Here is a 17,640-nt window from a genome sequence, read left to right on the forward strand (position 1 = left end):
TAATCGTTAACGAGTCAAGTGTTAGAAGAGTGGTTCACAAACAATTTTTTTAATTTAAAATGCAAAAACCGTCATACAGCAATATCTATCCTAAAACAGCGTCTAGTATCACCTTTCAAAACATTTTAAATAAAAGCAATAAATATTTCGAAATTAGTAAATAAACGATCGTAATTTTAGAGTTGGGCGATAAAAAATCACCCTCCAATTCCCCTCCGGAAGTAAGCTCCTTGCTTGACTGTCAAAAATGAGCGAAGGCCGTTATATTTATTCTAATTATATGTATGAAACATATTAAACTTGAAAAATTTATTTTTAATTTGGATTTAACCAAAAATATTAATTCGTAAATAAAAAATTAGAATAAGAAGCTCATTAACGTTAATGACAGATTCGTTTTCAACAAATTATGTTTAACCCTTAAATGCATGACATATTTGGTAGCAATAATTTTCGTTATATTTTAGTTAAGTTTCGTTATATCTTATTTTAGTCAAGTTATTTATTATTTCTAGACATATTCGTTATTTATATTGCTACTTATTTCTAGACTTTTCGTTTATTTTATTGCGTGGTTATATAGAGTTTGTACACATACATACACACATACAATACATTCGTTGTTTTGTTTGCTTGTTTTTTTTATCCTCTTTACCCTGCTTTTTTCTTCGTAATCGTACAAATAGGTGGGATTAATTTGTAAGTTGAGCTAATCTAATTGAACATAGGTAGGTGAGTTAATTAAGTGAACATAGGAAAGTTAGGTCTCTATTCTTTATATATTTGTTTTGTATTGTCTTGTTTTTTTTGTTCAACACAACACCAACACCAACAATCAAACACGACAATCAACACAGTATTATTTTTGTCAAGTTATTTATTATTTCTAGAATTCAAGCGTACACACATACACAAAATACAAACACATACATGCAGAGGTTAAAAACATACAAACGTACATACATACAAACGCACATCCACATATACATGCATGCATGTATTGGCTGTTATATTGTTGTAATTTGTCTATTCTTCTTAATTTTTCCTACTTTGGTAATATAAAATCACAAATATAAAGTGTAAAATGAGCTGTGTTAACAACCAATAAGTAAGCTAGGGATTGAATTAGTTGAACGTAGGTAGGTGAGATCTGAGTTAATTGAACATAGGCAAGTCATGGCTGGAATTAAATTAAAGTCTGCCATAAGGTACCCTACCTGAGATAGTAATTCATAAGTATTTCATCTGATTAATGTTTAAAAAATGGTATAGCTTACCTATAATTAGAAATAGTTAAAAAATAAGTTGTATTATACTTTCTATATACATTAATATATGTATAAAGAGAAATTTTAATTTTTTTTTCAAATTTAATTTAAACAATGCTGCATTGGTTTTCCTCGTTATCCTGTTTTTGCTCATTTGATTGCTGGTAGGTACAGGTGTATGGCTGTTGTTTATGTCGTTGATGAGCTGAGTGTGTAGCAACGCAATTGATCAAAAAATAAAAATGATCGTTTGAAGAAAACGCAGAAATCTTGCAAAATATGCATGCGGAGTTGTTGCTGAAGCGAAATTGTCAAAAGTGCCTATTTTTTCTCTTGTTTGTTTTATCTGCTTTCATCCTGTACGGCTTGAACGAGCGTTTACAAAACGACGTTTGGGAAGTTATCCAAGAAATTTTGTTTCTTCCCGAGTTACCAAAAAGACAACAATCGGAAGAAGGTAATACATTGTTGAAAAAAACTTTCTACGAAAAAGAAAAAGAGCATCATACCCACGAGGGACATGATCACGATTTAGAAGTTGGGTTTATATTGCACGAAAGTGAACTCGGTGAACCAGAGTTTATCGGTCACAATGACAATCAGGGAGATTATTTCAATTCGTTTTTGAGGGTCGATTTTGACGAAAGTAATGTTGAGCCTGTATTTGTGGGTTCAGTGTACCCTGAAAGAAATATAGCACTTGGTTGTGCATTAACTACAAGACATGAACAAAATTTAAATGAAGAAAATTTGCAATTCAAAATGCCATTTTTCAGAAGTTTGTTAACATCTTTTTGTCAAACAGCAACAAGAGGCTTCCATTATAACTTTTATGTTTCACATGATCACTCCGATGATTTTTTTTCTACAAAAAATGCTCATAATATTTTTAGCAAGGCATTTTATAAATTGATCAATACACAATGTTCTAGAACGGTCAATGTCACTTTACATTTAGTCGAATGTCATCATTCAGGTCGACCGGCTTGGGCTCAAAATGATGCCATGATGGCTGCCTACATGGATGAAATGGATTATTACTACAGATTGAATGATGACACTGTCTTGGAGACGACAGGTTGGACAGAAAAATTCATTGATGAACTACAGAGATTTAATCCTCCAAACATCGGGGTGGTTGGTCCGTGGTTCAAAGAGGGAAACACCAACATTTTAACACATGATTTTGTTCACAGAACACACATTGATATTTTTGGCTTTTACTATCCTAGGGTGTTCACTGATTGGTTTGCAGATGATTGGATTACACAAGTGTACTGGCCTGAGAGAAGCAAAAAAGTTCCTGGCACCAGAGTCAAACACACGATGGAGAAGGGAATGAGGTACATGGTTCATTATGAGAAAGCAAAGAACATTGAAATTGAATGCAGCATTGGAAAAATTATCATACAGAGATATATTGATCGGACCATAAATGGCAAAGTTGAAAAATTCTGGAATGAAGATTCTGTAGGAGTTGTGTCAATGTCCTTATTTGGCAATGATGTATCTTCAGTGTATGGCATTTTGAGATATGCACAACTTCTGCCTATTGTTTTTCCAGAATGGAGGCTTAGAGTTTATACATCTTTAACAGAAAAATCTTTGAAAGTGTTGAAAATTGTTGCTAGGAAATTAGAAAACTTTGGAGTAGAAGTTATCAACTTGAATAATAGCAATGCTTCCAAACTACCACCTGAACTCTGGAAATACTTGATCATAGATGATCTGAAAGTTAAAAGGTTTATTGTAAGAGATTCGGACACGAGGCCCAGTGAAAGAGAGTTTATGGCATTGGAAGATTGGACGGCTTCGAATATAAGTGTTCCTTTCTACTGCATCAGAGATCACTACAGCCACGTCAACCAAGCTCTTCCTTTGGGACTGTTTGGTGGAATTCCAAAAATGATCAAAACATTATTAGGTGCCCCCAGTGAAACGTTTCTTTTGAATATTGCTAAAAATGGGCTCAAATATATGCATGAGACATTATGGAAAAAGTTTCAAATGTCAGTCTTTTGCCATGACAGTGTATCATGTAATGACTGGTCGGGCAGTCATCCTTTTCCAGCTCTGAGAATGGGAGATGCATATGTTGGTCGAAAGTTTGATTCAAATGATCAATTGATGTTTAATGAAAATGATGTAGATTGGGTGGACAAAGTATCACAGGACCCTTACAAACCCTGTGTTATACTTAAGAACACTGGCTTCTCAGAGGAAGCTGTCAGATCTGTTGTCAGTCTGAGGCCTGTTCTTTGGTCACAGGACTACCACATCACACCCATGATGGACCTGAAAAGTTTGCTGGGCCCTATTGGAGTAAAAATTATTGATAACAGTCTTTCTTACCACTGTATGATGACAGGAACCTGTGCTAAACATTTAAAGTTAAAATTTTGCTGTCACTATCAATTTCATAATATTCTATCCCGCCATTCATAAATAAAATTAAATGTGTTTGTTTTTCAGGGTTATTAACAGTGATAATGGAATGTCGCTAACAAAAGCATTAATTAAAAAGTTTTACCAAGCGTATAAAGATGATTCCTTGATGAATTCAGTCAGCTCATTTGTATGCACCCTGCCTGTTTCCATGTGCGAGTTGTACAAGCCTTTCAACAAAAGTATGATTATATGGGCCAGCATAAGATACGAACAATCAAGGAATGAACCGGCAAAGTGGAGATCTCTTAACAGATTGCTTGGAAGAGTTGATCGCGATAAGTAGGCAGTTTTTGCTTTTTTTAAAATAAAGGATGAGTATGAAAGATGAAACTGGAATTATTGGTAATAAAAAATTAATTTCATGTACATTTTGTTTTGTTTGTAGGTCTAGTGTGCTAGCAGCAAACAGTTTATATGATGCTAAATACATAGAATACTTCACTGGACTGAAGCCTACACTGATACCGAACTATTGTGCTTACCTCACAGATAGCTACAGACCCATCAGGAAGCAGTTTCTTGTGACACCTATCCACAGTACAGAACTGCATGACATTTTTTATGCTGAATTTGACAACTCTATCATGAAAGTCAATGCTGACCTGTCAATCGTTCCCTTGAGGGATATGTATCCTCAATATTTGTATAAGGACCTTGCGTCACACAAAGGCATCATATATATACCTTACCAGGTCTCCATGATCAGCCTTACTGAGCAGGTGCTATTGAAACTTCTTTAAAAATATCAATATTAATTGTTATTGTAATGCTATTTAGAACATTTATGTAGTACCAGTTTTGTTTAAATTTAATAGCTTTGATTTCAAATTGTTCAAGCAATTTATTTTGGAATGTTTTTAGATTTCAGATATTTTATACAATTTTTTTAACAAAATGTTTTTTCCATGACTAATTAGTATCGCATGAACATACCAATGTTCTTTCCATCTCTGGACCTTCTCACGAGCTGGCATTTGAAGTTCCAGGTGGTGCGCCAACGTACATGGAGTGGCTACATGCTGGAAAGGTCAAACAGCTCAAATATCAAAGGCATCTTTTCAAATGTTCCTGATCCTAATGACGATTTTGACGAAGATGCCATAAGGTTTGCCATTTTCAACTTGAGTTTTTAAAAATTACTCTGTATTAATTGCATAAATTATTGTAACAAGTAGCAGTTATTAAACTTCTCACTTGATAAAATTTGAAATTCAGGTACTGGTTGCAGTTTGCGGATTTCTATCAGTGGCCCCACTTAATTTATTTTGATTCAATCGACGACCTCGTGAATAAAATGTTGAATGTGGACCTCAATGAAATCAGCAAGCGCATGAAAGTCTACAACAACAAAGTTAAAGCATACATCAAGAAAGCATGGTCTGATGTGCTCATAAACATTACTAACGTTAAACTGAACCAGTTGAAGGAAAACAAAATTAAATTGGACAGTTCCACGAACAAGAAATCTGTCACACCATATCACAACAGTGATGCTGATATCGACAACCAAGCAACTGTCGTACCCTACCCAACGTCAGGAAGCCAACCAATTGACTTCACTGAAAGAAAACGTTTCACACCTCCTAAAAACAAATTAAAATTACCTTCAAAAAGAAACAAACCTACTGAAAATGTCATTGGAAGCGAATTTGTTGAGACAACCTCCGACGATACCACTGTTTCACACGGTGACGAACAAATATTAGAAAGAAATTATCAAGCCAATGAATCGTAGTAGCCTATTTAATAACTCATTTCCTTTCGCCCCCAAAATATTGGTTCTACAAAAGAAGCTTAATTCGTGTACAACCATGTTTGTCCTAAGTCAGAACAGTCCCTTTTCACGAAATCAATTGCTCATTCGTTCAGACCCGTAAATATCATTTGCTATCATGCGTCATAGTTTCTCTTCATACACTTCTTAAGACAGTTTCAAATTTTGTTGAACTTTCATAGCAACATACCTCTTAATCATGATTAAATGTCATTCTTTTTTTGTTCAATGGTTTTTTTTACATTTAAATAGGTTGGTTGCATACCGAATATGTTTTTGATCAATCGCGCCATTGCCGATATCAGTATTTTTTATGGTATGTGTAATGGATCTATTCAACGTATATGCAGTATGCACCTTTAATTGAGTTTGATTTTACACGTTTTTTTATTTATACTAATCAATATACATTCCATTAAAACAAATTTTTACATTATATTTATAATAAAATAGTGAATAAATTTTATAATTCAAATCAGTTAACAGATAAATTAATTTTTTGTTTCTTCACCATCTTTTTCGTCACCTTTTCGTCGTCATCTTCATCAGTTTTTTTAACTAAAATTTATTATTTGAAAATGTTTGTCAATAGTTTATAATTATGATATCAAACATCACATAGGGAAGCAATGATATGATTAAACAATACAATAAAACTTGTATAAACCTGGAAGTTTGTTGGAATATTTTTTGAGTTTGCAGACAAAAAATCCATCTAAGTTATGTGTATGTGGGTAGAAACGTTTGCAGAGACCGACGGATGGGTGGAATCTGTTCCCTTTAAAACTGGAAAGTAATGAACAAAATATTAAACGTTATAAGATTATTTTTCATCTGATTTTTAAATAAAGTGTTAATCAGTTACTTGACAATTCCATTTGTTCCAAAATTCAGCCCTGTCTCGACTATTTTCACGGAACGTTTTTTTAATGCGAAATTCACAACTGCCTCGTTCTCTTCAACCTGTTTCACGTAAATGGATCAATATTTTTATATTTTAATTCACAGAAAAATATTTTTTTCAAAGATTATTAATATTAAACTGAATGGAAATTTGATAAATGCTATTAAATAAGTCATACCAAGACAGAGCACGTTGAGTATACGATGTATCCGCCAGTTGATGACTTGGCATTGCAGCAGTCAATCGCGGCTAGCAACAGATCTCTCTGCAGATGACTGCACCTCTGTACATCCTTCTCATCCTTATAAAATAAATTTACAACGTTTCTCCACCATAATAAAAATGTGAAGAGCATTAAAACTGTCACAAATGTGCATGGATCATCACAGGTTATAATTGCTTTTATCACATGTTTGATTAAGGGTGAATGGTGAAGTGAGAAAACCTCAAGTAAAAAGTAGAACAAAACAAGAATAGCACACAAAATTAAAATGAGGACATGGATGTGATAACCCTAACCTTTGAAACTTTAACACTGGGATGTTTGGATACAACTCCTGTACCTGTGCATGGTGCATCCAGGAGAACTCTATCAAATCCTGTCATCATCTGCAAATGAGTTGATAGGGTTGATGTTTTCAAGTGTTAAAATCGAATGACATACTTTAAAATGAAGATCCATGGATATGTCCATAAACAATTATTGAAAAGATCGTTGAAACATTTAGACATCGGTCAGTTAAATGCATAAAATTTTGAAAGAATGAAAGCTTGTGTTGAAACCTTTGGTAACTTTCTGCCATCGACGTTACTGATAACAGAATTGACGACGCCCATCCTGTGCAAGTTGCCAACGACTGCCTTCACACGCTCCTTGTTTGCGTCGTTCACCACTAAGCATCCTGTGTTCTTCATCAGTTGTGCTGAATGGGGTTGGTTGGTTACATAACAATTGGGAAAATAAATATATTTAACTTTTACAATTGATAAAACAGAAAAAAATTACTAATTTGACATGTTAAATAAAAAGTAATTATAATGAAGCAAAATATCAGAAAAAATAAAGTAACGCAAACATTGTTAACTAGAAACCACCAACAAACAAACGAACCAAGGTGTGTGGACTTGCCACCAGGAGCCGCAGCCATGTCGAGGACCAACTCATTCTCTTGTGGTGCAAGTGACATGCATGGTAGGAAACTTGAGGCCCCTTGCAGCATGTAGTGGCCGGCCAGGTACTCGGGTGTGGCTCCTGTGCAATTAAGTAGTTGATGCTGTGCTTAAAGAAGACTAATTTCATCATTCAAAAAATGGAGCATGAGGATAACATAGGTCTAAAGTTGCAAACATAATAAATGAATAATTCAGTAGTTTTATTGTTGAAGAGTGGCAAAGAAGGGGACCTATAGTAACATGTTGATCCTTCGTTCGTTTGATGTCAGATACTATGAGGCCAACTTTGGACCACGTCACCTGATCCACGTTGACACCTCTGCTGATCAAAGCCTGTTCCAATGGTTTAGTTAGCATGTTAACCAGTTGTTGAACTATCAAGAGAATTGAATTTAATGAACATATGAATCAATTAATGAAATGATATTCTTTCAATTATATCTACTGCTGCTACTTGCAATTCATAAAAAGAGTACCAGCTACTCACTTTAGCAAGATCTCTCCTTCTAGTTTTTAGAGTGTTGGTTCTAATGGTTTCTGGCCTGGGCATGTTGGCTGCCTCAAGATATTCAACAATCTCATCTGGGAACAGATCAAACAACTTGACCATGAGAAACTCATTGTATCCATAGCAAAAACAGAGATCCCTTATCAACTGCTCAATGTATTCTTTCCTCTTTTTTCCTGGCTCTCTTTTGTTTTTAAAATCACTTAGAATTTCCTTTGTCTCAATCATCCTCTGCTTCACTGCCACTAAACTGGTGGCATTAGCGTTGACAATTTCGTTGCCACACTGGATGATATTATCAGAGGTTTCAGAGACAATATTTGTTATCAATGACTCATCAGCCTGCCTCCTTATAATGTTTATAACATTTGATGTTAGTTATGAAATGCTCATTGTATGATGATGATTTTATGCACCAAAATGAATGAACCACAGGTAACTCACTTGTTTTCCTGCTGATGCTGCAACAACTTTCTCGCCTTTCTCTCAATTGGCAAAAGCTTTTTGATGTTAAAAGTGAAATAATTAATTTTCGATGAGATGTGAGATTTATTTTAATGAATTTATCAGCACAATTAATAACCATAAATTCTACAATAAATAAAAGCTTATGTTAGTGTGTCAAAATGGTGAATTTTAAAAACTAAATGGCACAAAAAAAAAAACATTTACCTCTTCATTATCACTATCTACTTCCTCTTCTTCATCATCATCGTCATCACTATCATCATCAAACTCATCTAATGGCTCATCATTACCATCCATATCTTCTTCATCATCATCCATGTGTTCGCCACCATCTTCTTCATCATCTTTACTGTCAGTGGGTAAATCACCAACATCATCATCGTCACTATGGTTGGGTGAATCATTTTCATCACCTCCATCTTTCAACTTTTCAAAAATTTCATCCTGTTCATCACTGTCACTATCTGGTTGGCAAATTTAGAAATTGAGAATTACTATCAACCACCACATTTGGCCTGGATAAGCCAAATTAATGCAGAGTTTTTAAATGCAAAAAAACATAAATAAACCTTGGATCAAATCAAGTTTTTTTTCCTTTTTTAGAATTGGTGTGTCTTTCTTATCTTTAAAAATAAAAAAAAATTACTTGAAAATTTTATCATTTCTTTTCTAATAATAATAACTAATATTATAATTAATTGAAAAAAATTTACTTTGTTTTTTCTTGGACTTTTTCCCTTCGGTTTTGTGAAGACCTAATTTTACGATGGTTAATAATAGCAAAGAATTAAAATTAATATTTTTATTTTCATAATCAATGCAGATCACAAATAGTCAAAATTAAAAATTGAGGTTAATGTAATGATAGTGTTAGCAATAGCCTGCAGTAATTACCGCTGCTGAAGCATAGAAAAATTGCTAAAGCCACAGTAAATGTTTGCCTATGGTAAATTATATTTATGGTAAGTGTATATCGCTCACTTGCAATTCTTAGAGCATCTTATTTATACGTAAATAACTCGCTCGTGATCTCTACCAACACTCAGCAAATTTTAATTTAATTTTTTGAAAATGGAACTCACAAATTCAATGTTCAAACAGTTTCATTTTGTTTGAAAACTTCAATTTGAATCGATTGTCTACTTATGATTGAAAAACAATAAAAACATGTATTAAATTTTTAATACTATACTCAATACTGTCTAAACTAAAAACTATCAAATTTTTAACTTAATCTTTTTTAGTTAAAAATTGTATTTTAACTAAAAAAACTTAAAATTTAAATTAAATAAAAAAATAAATATAACTTTATTAATTTTAATTAAATAATTAATTAAATTAAGTTCATAAAAAGATGTGTATCTTCAAAGCAGTAAATGCTGCCAAACAAAAATTCTGTTCAAGACGTGCACTTGAGTATAGTACTACAGTACTATACTATAGTATTGCCAGTGAAAAAACAGTATTTACAGAGGACCTAGTAATTTAGATAGAGCAAAGGATAAGTAAACTAACTAGTAAAAAATAATTAATGTAGATGAAGATCTACGTGAATTCTTTCAATACCGATGCAAAAAAAAGTAAAACTTCTTACTTTTTTCGGCAGGTCTCTTACGTCCCATTTTTTTTCAAATTTTCTCTCGTTAGCACGTGAAAACTGGACGATAATAAAGTATAAAAAACAAGCTTAGTAAAAAAAAAGAAAAAAGGAAACATAAATAACATTTAATCAAAGAACTTATTAAGAAAACACTTTAAATAACCACCACGGATTAAATATTAAGCACCCCTCAATATATAAAAAATTTTAAGTATATAAAATTTTGCTAAAGCTTTGAAATCTGTTCCACATAAACGAATATTATGGATATATTACAATATATATCTATGACAAATATGCATAAAATTGGAAAGCCATGGTGTTCGGGAACAAGCCATTTAAAAAATTGACACACGTATTACGAGCGGTGGGTAAATAGTTGTACCACTATGTTGTTAACTTTTTACAAAAAATTTAAAAGTTCGGTTTAATGACATTTTCCTTATATATTTTTTAATTTATTTGTTATAATTATATAGAAAAATTAAATTATTTTAATTTTTTATGTTACCGGTGAGTTTTTTGTTGAATGCTAAGGAATTATTGGTTTTACTATCATCAGCTAACTAATAAACTGTGTTCTTCAAATGCCAGAATCAGAACAGAATGGAATCTTAAATATTAATTTAATAATAATTAATTTATATTCTATAATTATGACATAATATTGAATAATATATATATATATATATAATATTGAATCAATGAAATATTATTAATTATAAAACATCAAGATATGTTTTATATATTTTTTGTGTTTGTGTTTTAGAATCTAATTTAGTTCATTCAATTACTTCCATTATTTATTGTCTTTGATTGTATTGATGAATTGATAAGAGATTAAGAAATTAAGATTAAGTTTTAAAATATTTGTGAAGTTTGATTGAGTTATCCAATTTTTTTCTGTTTTTGTGTTCTTCCTTTCACTTTCCCAGGTTATAAGTTGTAATTAAGATAGTAAGGAAGGTCTTTTAATTTTTTTTCAGTCAGATGCTACTTTGAAAAATTTCTTATTTTTTCATCTTCTTATTCTTATCTTAGTTTGTTAGTTCTTATTTAATTATAAGTTTAACAAACAAAACACAAAATTAACATTAATTGAATCAATTTAATCATATATGCAACATGAATTCTTGTTTATAATTATTATTTTTTTTATGAAACATATATCTTTGTACAATCTTTATTAAATTATTTTTTTAATATCAAATCATTTTTAAGATTTTAAATTTAAAATAAACATTTTGTACTGTTTTATATCAGATATGATTCGTTGTAGACTGACTCCCAGATGTTTGGTAAAGTTACTTGTGCTGGTACTCATTGCCGTATTCATTGTCCCACTGCTCTTCTCTGCTTTTGATTCATCAACATTTCGTGATTTCAGCAAAGAAAGAGCAGCTCAAGTTTGTTTTTTAGTTGATTGTAAACTAGAATAACTTAAACAAAAATTATCTAAAAGTTTTAAAGAAAAAATTTACCAAAAATAGTTGAATCTACTTCGTGTTTGCATAATCTATTATACTGAATTTTGTAAACTGCTTTAAAAGCACGGTGTTCGATATGTAGAAGAGGATGAGCTCAAATTATTAACACCAGTTCTAAAACCTGGGGTCAAAGGCAACTTTGAGCCAACATTTTTACCAGAAGATGGTCCAGGTAGGTTTATAAGTTCATTTCTAACTTTTATGTCTGTATTTGTGGTATTTTCTATATTGTTAGTGACATTTGTTATGTCTGTATTTGTGATACCTGCATTGTCTGTAACATTTTATGTCTCTAATTAAGATGTTTTCTGTATTGTTAGTAACATATTATGTCTGTATTTGTGATGTTTTCTGTAGGTACTGTTAGTAACATTTGTTATTTGTTACTCTTAATGAATGATGATGCAAGCTGACGTAGATTATAATTACATATTGATTAATGTTTAGATATTGCATGGTGTGTGTGTGTATTGCGTGATTGTGAAGTTGTGATAGATTCAATATTAGTTGAAATGTTTTATTACACAGCAAATGATTTAATATACAAACACACGATTTTTTTAATCAGCCACCATTATCACGTTTAGATTAGCATTTGAATTTGAATAAACTATTCATAAATGTTGGAGATACTTGCAATGACATCAATTCAAACTGGTACCATCTTAATAAATTCTTAATAAATGACGCTGGTACAGGTGAGAATGGTGAGAGAATCATTATTGCACCTGAAGAGAAAGCAAAGGCAGACGCCTCAGTTCAAGAGTTTGGCTTCAACATGGTCGCCAGTGATAAGATCTCACTGACTAGGAATATTCCGGACACGAGATTGGACGAGTTTGTCATGAATGAAGGACTGACTGACTGAATGAATGAATGAATGAATGAATGGGTGAATGAATGAATGGGTGAATGAATGAATGAATGGGTGAATGAATGGGTGAATGAATGGGTGAATGAATGGGTGAATGAATGGGTGAATTAACGAATGATTAACTGACTTCTTCTTTCTATCTTGTTCTTCCATTAATCTTTATATCAACACCACATTTAATTTTTATTTCATTATCAATCAGGAATATGAAATAATTAGAAGTTTTGTAAAAAAAATAAAACACTTAAAACAAGGTGCAAGTACTGGCACTACCCTGAAGATCTGCCAACGGCCAGTGTTATCATTGTCTTCCATAACGAAGGCTTCTCCACACTCTTGAGGACTGTACACAGCGTCATCAAGACATCACCCTATCGTCTACTCAAGGAAGTCGTCCTCGTCGATGATTTCAGTGATAAAAGTTAATCTTAATCTCATGATTTTGATTCTATGGTTTGCTTGTGGATGTTAGATATCATCGTCGTCGTCGTTATCATCATTATCATCATTATTATCACTATCATTAATATTGTTATCACTATCGGCAGTTCTATGGTAAATAAATCTTTAGAAAAAGATAGTCAATGAATAATTGATTGAATGAATGAATGAATGAATGAATGAATGAATGAATGAATGAATGAATGATTGATTAAATGAATGATTGAATGAATGAATGAATGTTTGAATCAATTATTGAATAAAAATAACTAATGTTTATTGATATATGCTTATGTGCATAATGCTTATTGATATATTTAATGGTAATAACAGCAACAGCCTTAACCAACACACACATACTGACTAACCACATTTAACAAAATTTTTCATTATAACTATACTTATATGATGATGAAGATGTCAACGATGTTTTTATTGGGGATAATGGTTTTGATTTTAATGATGATATGACATGATTTGATATGATATGATATGACATTTTATCGGTGGTTGTAATGAGTGTAGTAGCAGATGGCCAGATTCAGTGTTTTTATTTTCATTTTGTTTATTATAATTTATTCAAAAAGGAGAAATAACTTTTTATGATGAGATCAATTTATCAAATGTTTCATTTATTCATTCATTCATTTAATAATTATATGTAATATATAGTTGATCTGAAAGGAAGACTGGATAAGTACATCGAACAGTTTAACGGATTGGTGAAACTCTATAGAAACCCAGAACGATTAGGTTTGATTGGAACCAGGAGTAAGGGGGCCACCCTGGCAACTGGTGACGTCATCGTCTTCCTGGATGCCCACTGTGAGTGTGGTAAAAATTGGTTGGTACCGCTGTTGGCTCGCATCCGTCAGAATAGGTACATCCCTGTTTTTTTGTTCTGATTTACTCTGTGTTACGTCTATTCGTTACTTCTAACTGCGTGCAAAATTTCTATCATATAGATGAGCACTATGGCTCATATCTAACCATCTGTTCAAATAATTAATATCTAATAACTAAATAACTGCGTGCAAAATTTCTATCATATAGATGAGCACTATGGCTCATATCTAACCATCTGTTCAAATAATTAATATCTCAAAAAAACTACTGCATGATGTCATTTATGATTATTTAAATTTTCAAATTGCTAATTTAAGAGTACTGTTTTGAAAATTTAACCATTTTACGACTGTGTATTATAAACAACCTCATCCATCTTTTCACATAATAACTTGGTAGCGTTTTCTTGAAGTTGAAAATAAGCATTTGCCTCTGACCACTGAGCTGGGTTCCTTGGTAGTCTGATACCAAGAAGAGGCGTTTCCGTTTTTTCAACTTTTGGTGATGACGGTTGGTGGCTTGTTGGCGGCGACTGTTGGGCGTTTGACGATGTTGACGGCGAAGAATTTGTTTTAATTTTGTTCTTTTCTTCAGACGGTTGAAGATTTTTGTGAACTTTGCACGAACGTTGGTGCATTTTCAGTCCTTTCCCGCCCTTGCAATTTTTTCTGCAACAACAGGAATTTAAATTAGAACCCATATTGGCTGAATAATCGTTCAATATATTTGAATTGAAAATGTTAGACGAAATATTCACCTTAGAATTGGCAGGCGAGTGCACAACGTTAGTTCTAAAGCTCGCAATGTTTTTCGCTCAACGCCAGGAGTGCTGTCTAACCTTGACAAATCATTTATTGCAATATTGGCATTTTGTTGAATAAACCGGGTAAATTAAATCTAAAAGTAAAATAAAATAGATAACAAAATTAATTTTGGAATTTGAAAATATCGCCATATTTCCCACAGTTCAACGAGTAAATTTTTAAACCGATTTAAAGATTTTAAAATCAAGCTTATGTATAAAAACAGCGAGTTAAATGAAATCGGCCAACTCTCGTGTAGTATTTATTTAATAATAATAATAATAATAAAATAACAGGACAACGATGGCGGTGCCCACCATAGATGGCATTGATTGGAATGATTTCCACTACTCCCCCGTCTACAACAAACATTCTCATTATAGAGGTTCAGTTCATTTCTTTCTGTTTTTTAAGGAATTTATCAATGAATTGTATTTTAATTGTTTGTTATGCTTTATGGAAAGAGTTAATGCAGCGTGTTTGTGTGCGTGCGTGCGTGCGTGTCTGTGTTTGTCATTTATTTGTTAACAAAAATTTGTAGGCATCTTCGAATGGGGTTTCCTCTATAAGGAGTCCGAGGTTCCAAAGTCAGTGCTGAATGAAAGGCAGCATAACAGTGAACCTTACAAGTTTGCTCACATTCTTTCTCTTCTTCATTCTATTTATTATTTTTTGAAAATATACAACTTCCAATACTTGTAGATAATTGTTTGTTGTTGTAGATACTTGTAGACATACCATAACACATACATCCACACACACATTTACGCACGCACGCACACACGTAGGGCTCCTACGCATGCTGGGGGGTTGTTTGCAATAGACAGAAATTACTTCATAGAACTTGGGATGTACGACCCTGGTCTGCAGATATGGGGAGGGGAAAATTTTGAACTTTCATTCAAGGTTCCGTCTATTCTGTGATTGGCTATTAGTTATAGGAAATGTTGACTAAATTGTTTGATTGTATGGCTGTTTGCGTGAATAGCTTGGCATCGTTTATGTTTATATGCGTAAATATTTTTTTCTATTTCATCTGATGAAGATATGGCAGTGTGGGGGTAGCATAGTTTGGGTGCCTTGTTCTAGGGTTGGACATGTCTACAGGAATCATATGCCTTATGGCTTTGGAAAGATTAATCCAAAGATACCTGTCATCTTAATTGTTAGCGTTTATATTTTAATTTGCTCTCATATTATTGGTTTATTTTTATCATATCTTAAGAGTTTTCATATAATATACATTTTAATGAATAATTCAATAAAATCGTATAAAGTTATGTTTACAATTACATTACGTCAAAAATGCTCTTTCTTCCACCAGAACTACATGCGAGTTGTTGAGGTATGGTTAGATCCGGAGTTCCGTGATTACTTCTACACAAGGGAGCCGACAATTCGAGGTTATCCCATTGGGAATATATCGGAGCAGCTGGCATTCAAGGAACGCAACAAATGCAAGAGCTTCAAGTGGTACATGGACAACATTGCCATCGAGGTCTACCAGATGTTTCCGCCACCACCTCCAAACATTGGCTGGGGAGAGGTGAGGAGGATTCCATTTATTCACGGTTGATGTCTTAACTAGCCATGATAGAAAATTATTGAAATATGTAATCCACACGTTGCATAGATTAAATTGCGGACGGAATCCATTTGTTGGGATGCTAGGGGCGAATCAGCAGGTGGGGGTCCCATAGGTTCATCCAGCTGTCATCATATGGGAGGCGGCCAGGTATGTATATCGATGGGTCATTTGAGTTGATGATTGATAAATTGTTGGTTGTGTAGTTATCTACTTGATGTTGTAATGGAGCTTTCAATCTTCTTCTCGTAATTAATATCATGATCTTTGAAAATAGTTTCAATTTTCACTTTATGAAGAAAACAGCTACTTCTTTAAAAATATTCCTATAAAACGATCAGAGTTTTCATGTAATTGTATCATAATGACTTTTACGTACATCTTCACCGTCCATCGAACACTGGTTAGTGGAATGATATTCTCAAATGTATGCCCGCAAAATTTACTTACAGTTATTCCGGTTCAACAAACGTGGCCAGATTGGTTATGGAGAGAGATGCATTGATAAGTACGGTTCCAACCAGATCAGCATCCACTACTGCCCTGTCGACCCGTCGGGGAGGTGGATATTTGAAGAGGTTCATTTTTCTTTCATTCAGTAAAAAATGTGTTGGAAATATGCAGTGGAGTTTTTTCCACAAAAATGTTTCGTCTAAAAAAAAAGTACTAAACAACGTGAGTTCTCAAGTATTTTAGTTTACCTATTTTGGAGTTATATGTTTGAAAACTTTGTTATTTAGCAGACTTTTCCAACATGTTCTTTAAGTTTAAATACTTTACGTTTAATAATTCAGAAAACAGGCCTAATAAAGTATGGTGAATCGGGATTGTGTGCGAGGGCAGAAAGGGTTGGTGGGAAGCTATCCCTGGAAAGTTGTGATCCCAGCGATAGATATCAATCGTTTGAAATTAAAAATATTAAAATATGGTGAGGATATCCATCGGCCTCACTTAATTAATTAATTCACGTTCTTGCATATTTTTGATATATTTCTAAACAGCTCTCGCATAGAATATTCAAAATTGCATCTTTCAATTGTTCTGTTCTGTCCATAGTAACTAAAGCAAATGAGAAATGTAGGGTTTTTATTAATTTGTAAAATTACGCGGTCCATTTTTTTAAACAAGTTATCTTTTTCTATTTTGAATTTGTACATTTTGTACGTGTATTTGATTAATTGTAGATATCCATAAACAAACATATTATACATATTATATGGATTATGACCTTATAATCTATGACTGTTTAGCTAACCCGTGGTTAAATTTTGGCCGTTTGTTCCATTTCTTGTTCGACTGGTTGACGCGTTTCCGCATTTCTAATGTGGTTGGTTGATGCATGTTAGTTACTTAAAATTTTGATGTGATTGGTTGATGAATGTTTAATATCTGATTCAATTGGTTTATGAATGTTGCGTGTCTGATTTTATTAGTTGATGAATTTTAATTATTTTACATTGC

At 32.7% G+C, this 17,640-nt stretch overlaps 3 protein-coding genes across 3 annotated transcripts; 2 read left to right on the top strand and 1 right to left on the bottom strand.

Annotated features, from left to right (window-relative positions):
- Positions 1 to 1,547: 1,547 nt before the first annotated feature.
- On the top strand, positions 1,548 to 5,451 carry HELRODRAFT_170916 (hypothetical protein; the record flags this gene model as incomplete). The annotated part of the gene is made up of 5 exons (XM_009016733.1): positions 1,548 to 3,658; positions 3,741 to 3,995; positions 4,102 to 4,435; positions 4,634 to 4,821; positions 4,932 to 5,451. The coding sequence occupies 5 exons, from the start codon at positions 1,548 to 1,550 to the stop codon at positions 5,449 to 5,451; spliced, it is 3,408 nt and encodes a 1,135-aa protein (XP_009014981.1).
- Positions 5,452 to 5,872: 421 nt separating this feature from the next.
- On the bottom strand, positions 5,873 to 10,201 carry HELRODRAFT_98804 (hypothetical protein). Its single transcript, XM_009016734.1, has 14 exons — positions 10,138 to 10,201; positions 9,257 to 9,298; positions 9,113 to 9,166; positions 8,748 to 9,007; positions 8,520 to 8,575; positions 8,055 to 8,424; positions 7,798 to 7,900; positions 7,506 to 7,646; positions 7,178 to 7,317; positions 6,914 to 7,003; positions 6,573 to 6,695; positions 6,356 to 6,453; positions 6,158 to 6,276; positions 5,873 to 6,048 (listed from the first exon to the last, which is right to left on the bottom strand). The coding sequence occupies exons 1-14, from the start codon at positions 10,163 to 10,165 to the stop codon at positions 5,966 to 5,968; spliced, it is 1,707 nt and encodes a 568-aa protein (XP_009014982.1). The 5' UTR covers positions 10,166 to 10,201; the 3' UTR covers positions 5,873 to 5,965.
- Positions 10,202 to 11,536: 1,335 nt separating this feature from the next.
- HELRODRAFT_191226 (hypothetical protein) lies at positions 11,537 to 17,111 on the top strand (the record flags this gene model as incomplete). The annotated part of the gene is made up of 13 exons (XM_009016735.1): positions 11,537 to 11,549; positions 11,694 to 11,802; positions 12,329 to 12,467; positions 12,759 to 12,925; positions 13,618 to 13,825; positions 14,891 to 14,979; positions 15,136 to 15,181; positions 15,383 to 15,500; positions 15,640 to 15,759; positions 15,919 to 16,140; positions 16,228 to 16,329; positions 16,632 to 16,757; positions 16,974 to 17,111. Exons 3-13 carry the CDS (start codon positions 12,409 to 12,411, stop codon positions 17,109 to 17,111), a joined length of 1,395 nt encoding a protein of 464 aa, XP_009014983.1. The 5' UTR covers positions 11,537 to 11,549; positions 11,694 to 11,802; positions 12,329 to 12,408.
- Positions 17,112 to 17,640: the final 529 nt, after the last annotated feature.

Source organism: Helobdella robusta, assembly GCF_000326865.2.
Source record: "Helobdella robusta unplaced genomic scaffold HELROscaffold_19, whole genome shotgun sequence".
Classification (NCBI taxonomy): Eukaryota; Metazoa; Annelida; class Clitellata; order Rhynchobdellida; family Glossiphoniidae; genus Helobdella; species Helobdella robusta.

What these genes read in the sequence shown, in the direction of transcription:
- HELRODRAFT_98804 (XM_009016734.1), bottom strand. Translation starts at nt 10,165, where the DNA reads ATGGGACGTAAGAGACCTGCCGAAAAAA. An exon ending in AAAGTCCAAGAAAAAACAAA is followed by an intron (nt 9,167 to 9,256) that starts GTAAATTTTTTT and finishes TTATTTTTAAAG; the next exon opens with ATAAGAAAGACACACCAATT. An exon ending in CCAGTGTTAAAGTTTCAAAG is followed by an intron (nt 6,696 to 6,913) that starts GTTAGGGTTATC and finishes TTATTTTATAAG; the next exon opens with GATGAGAAGGATGTACAGAG.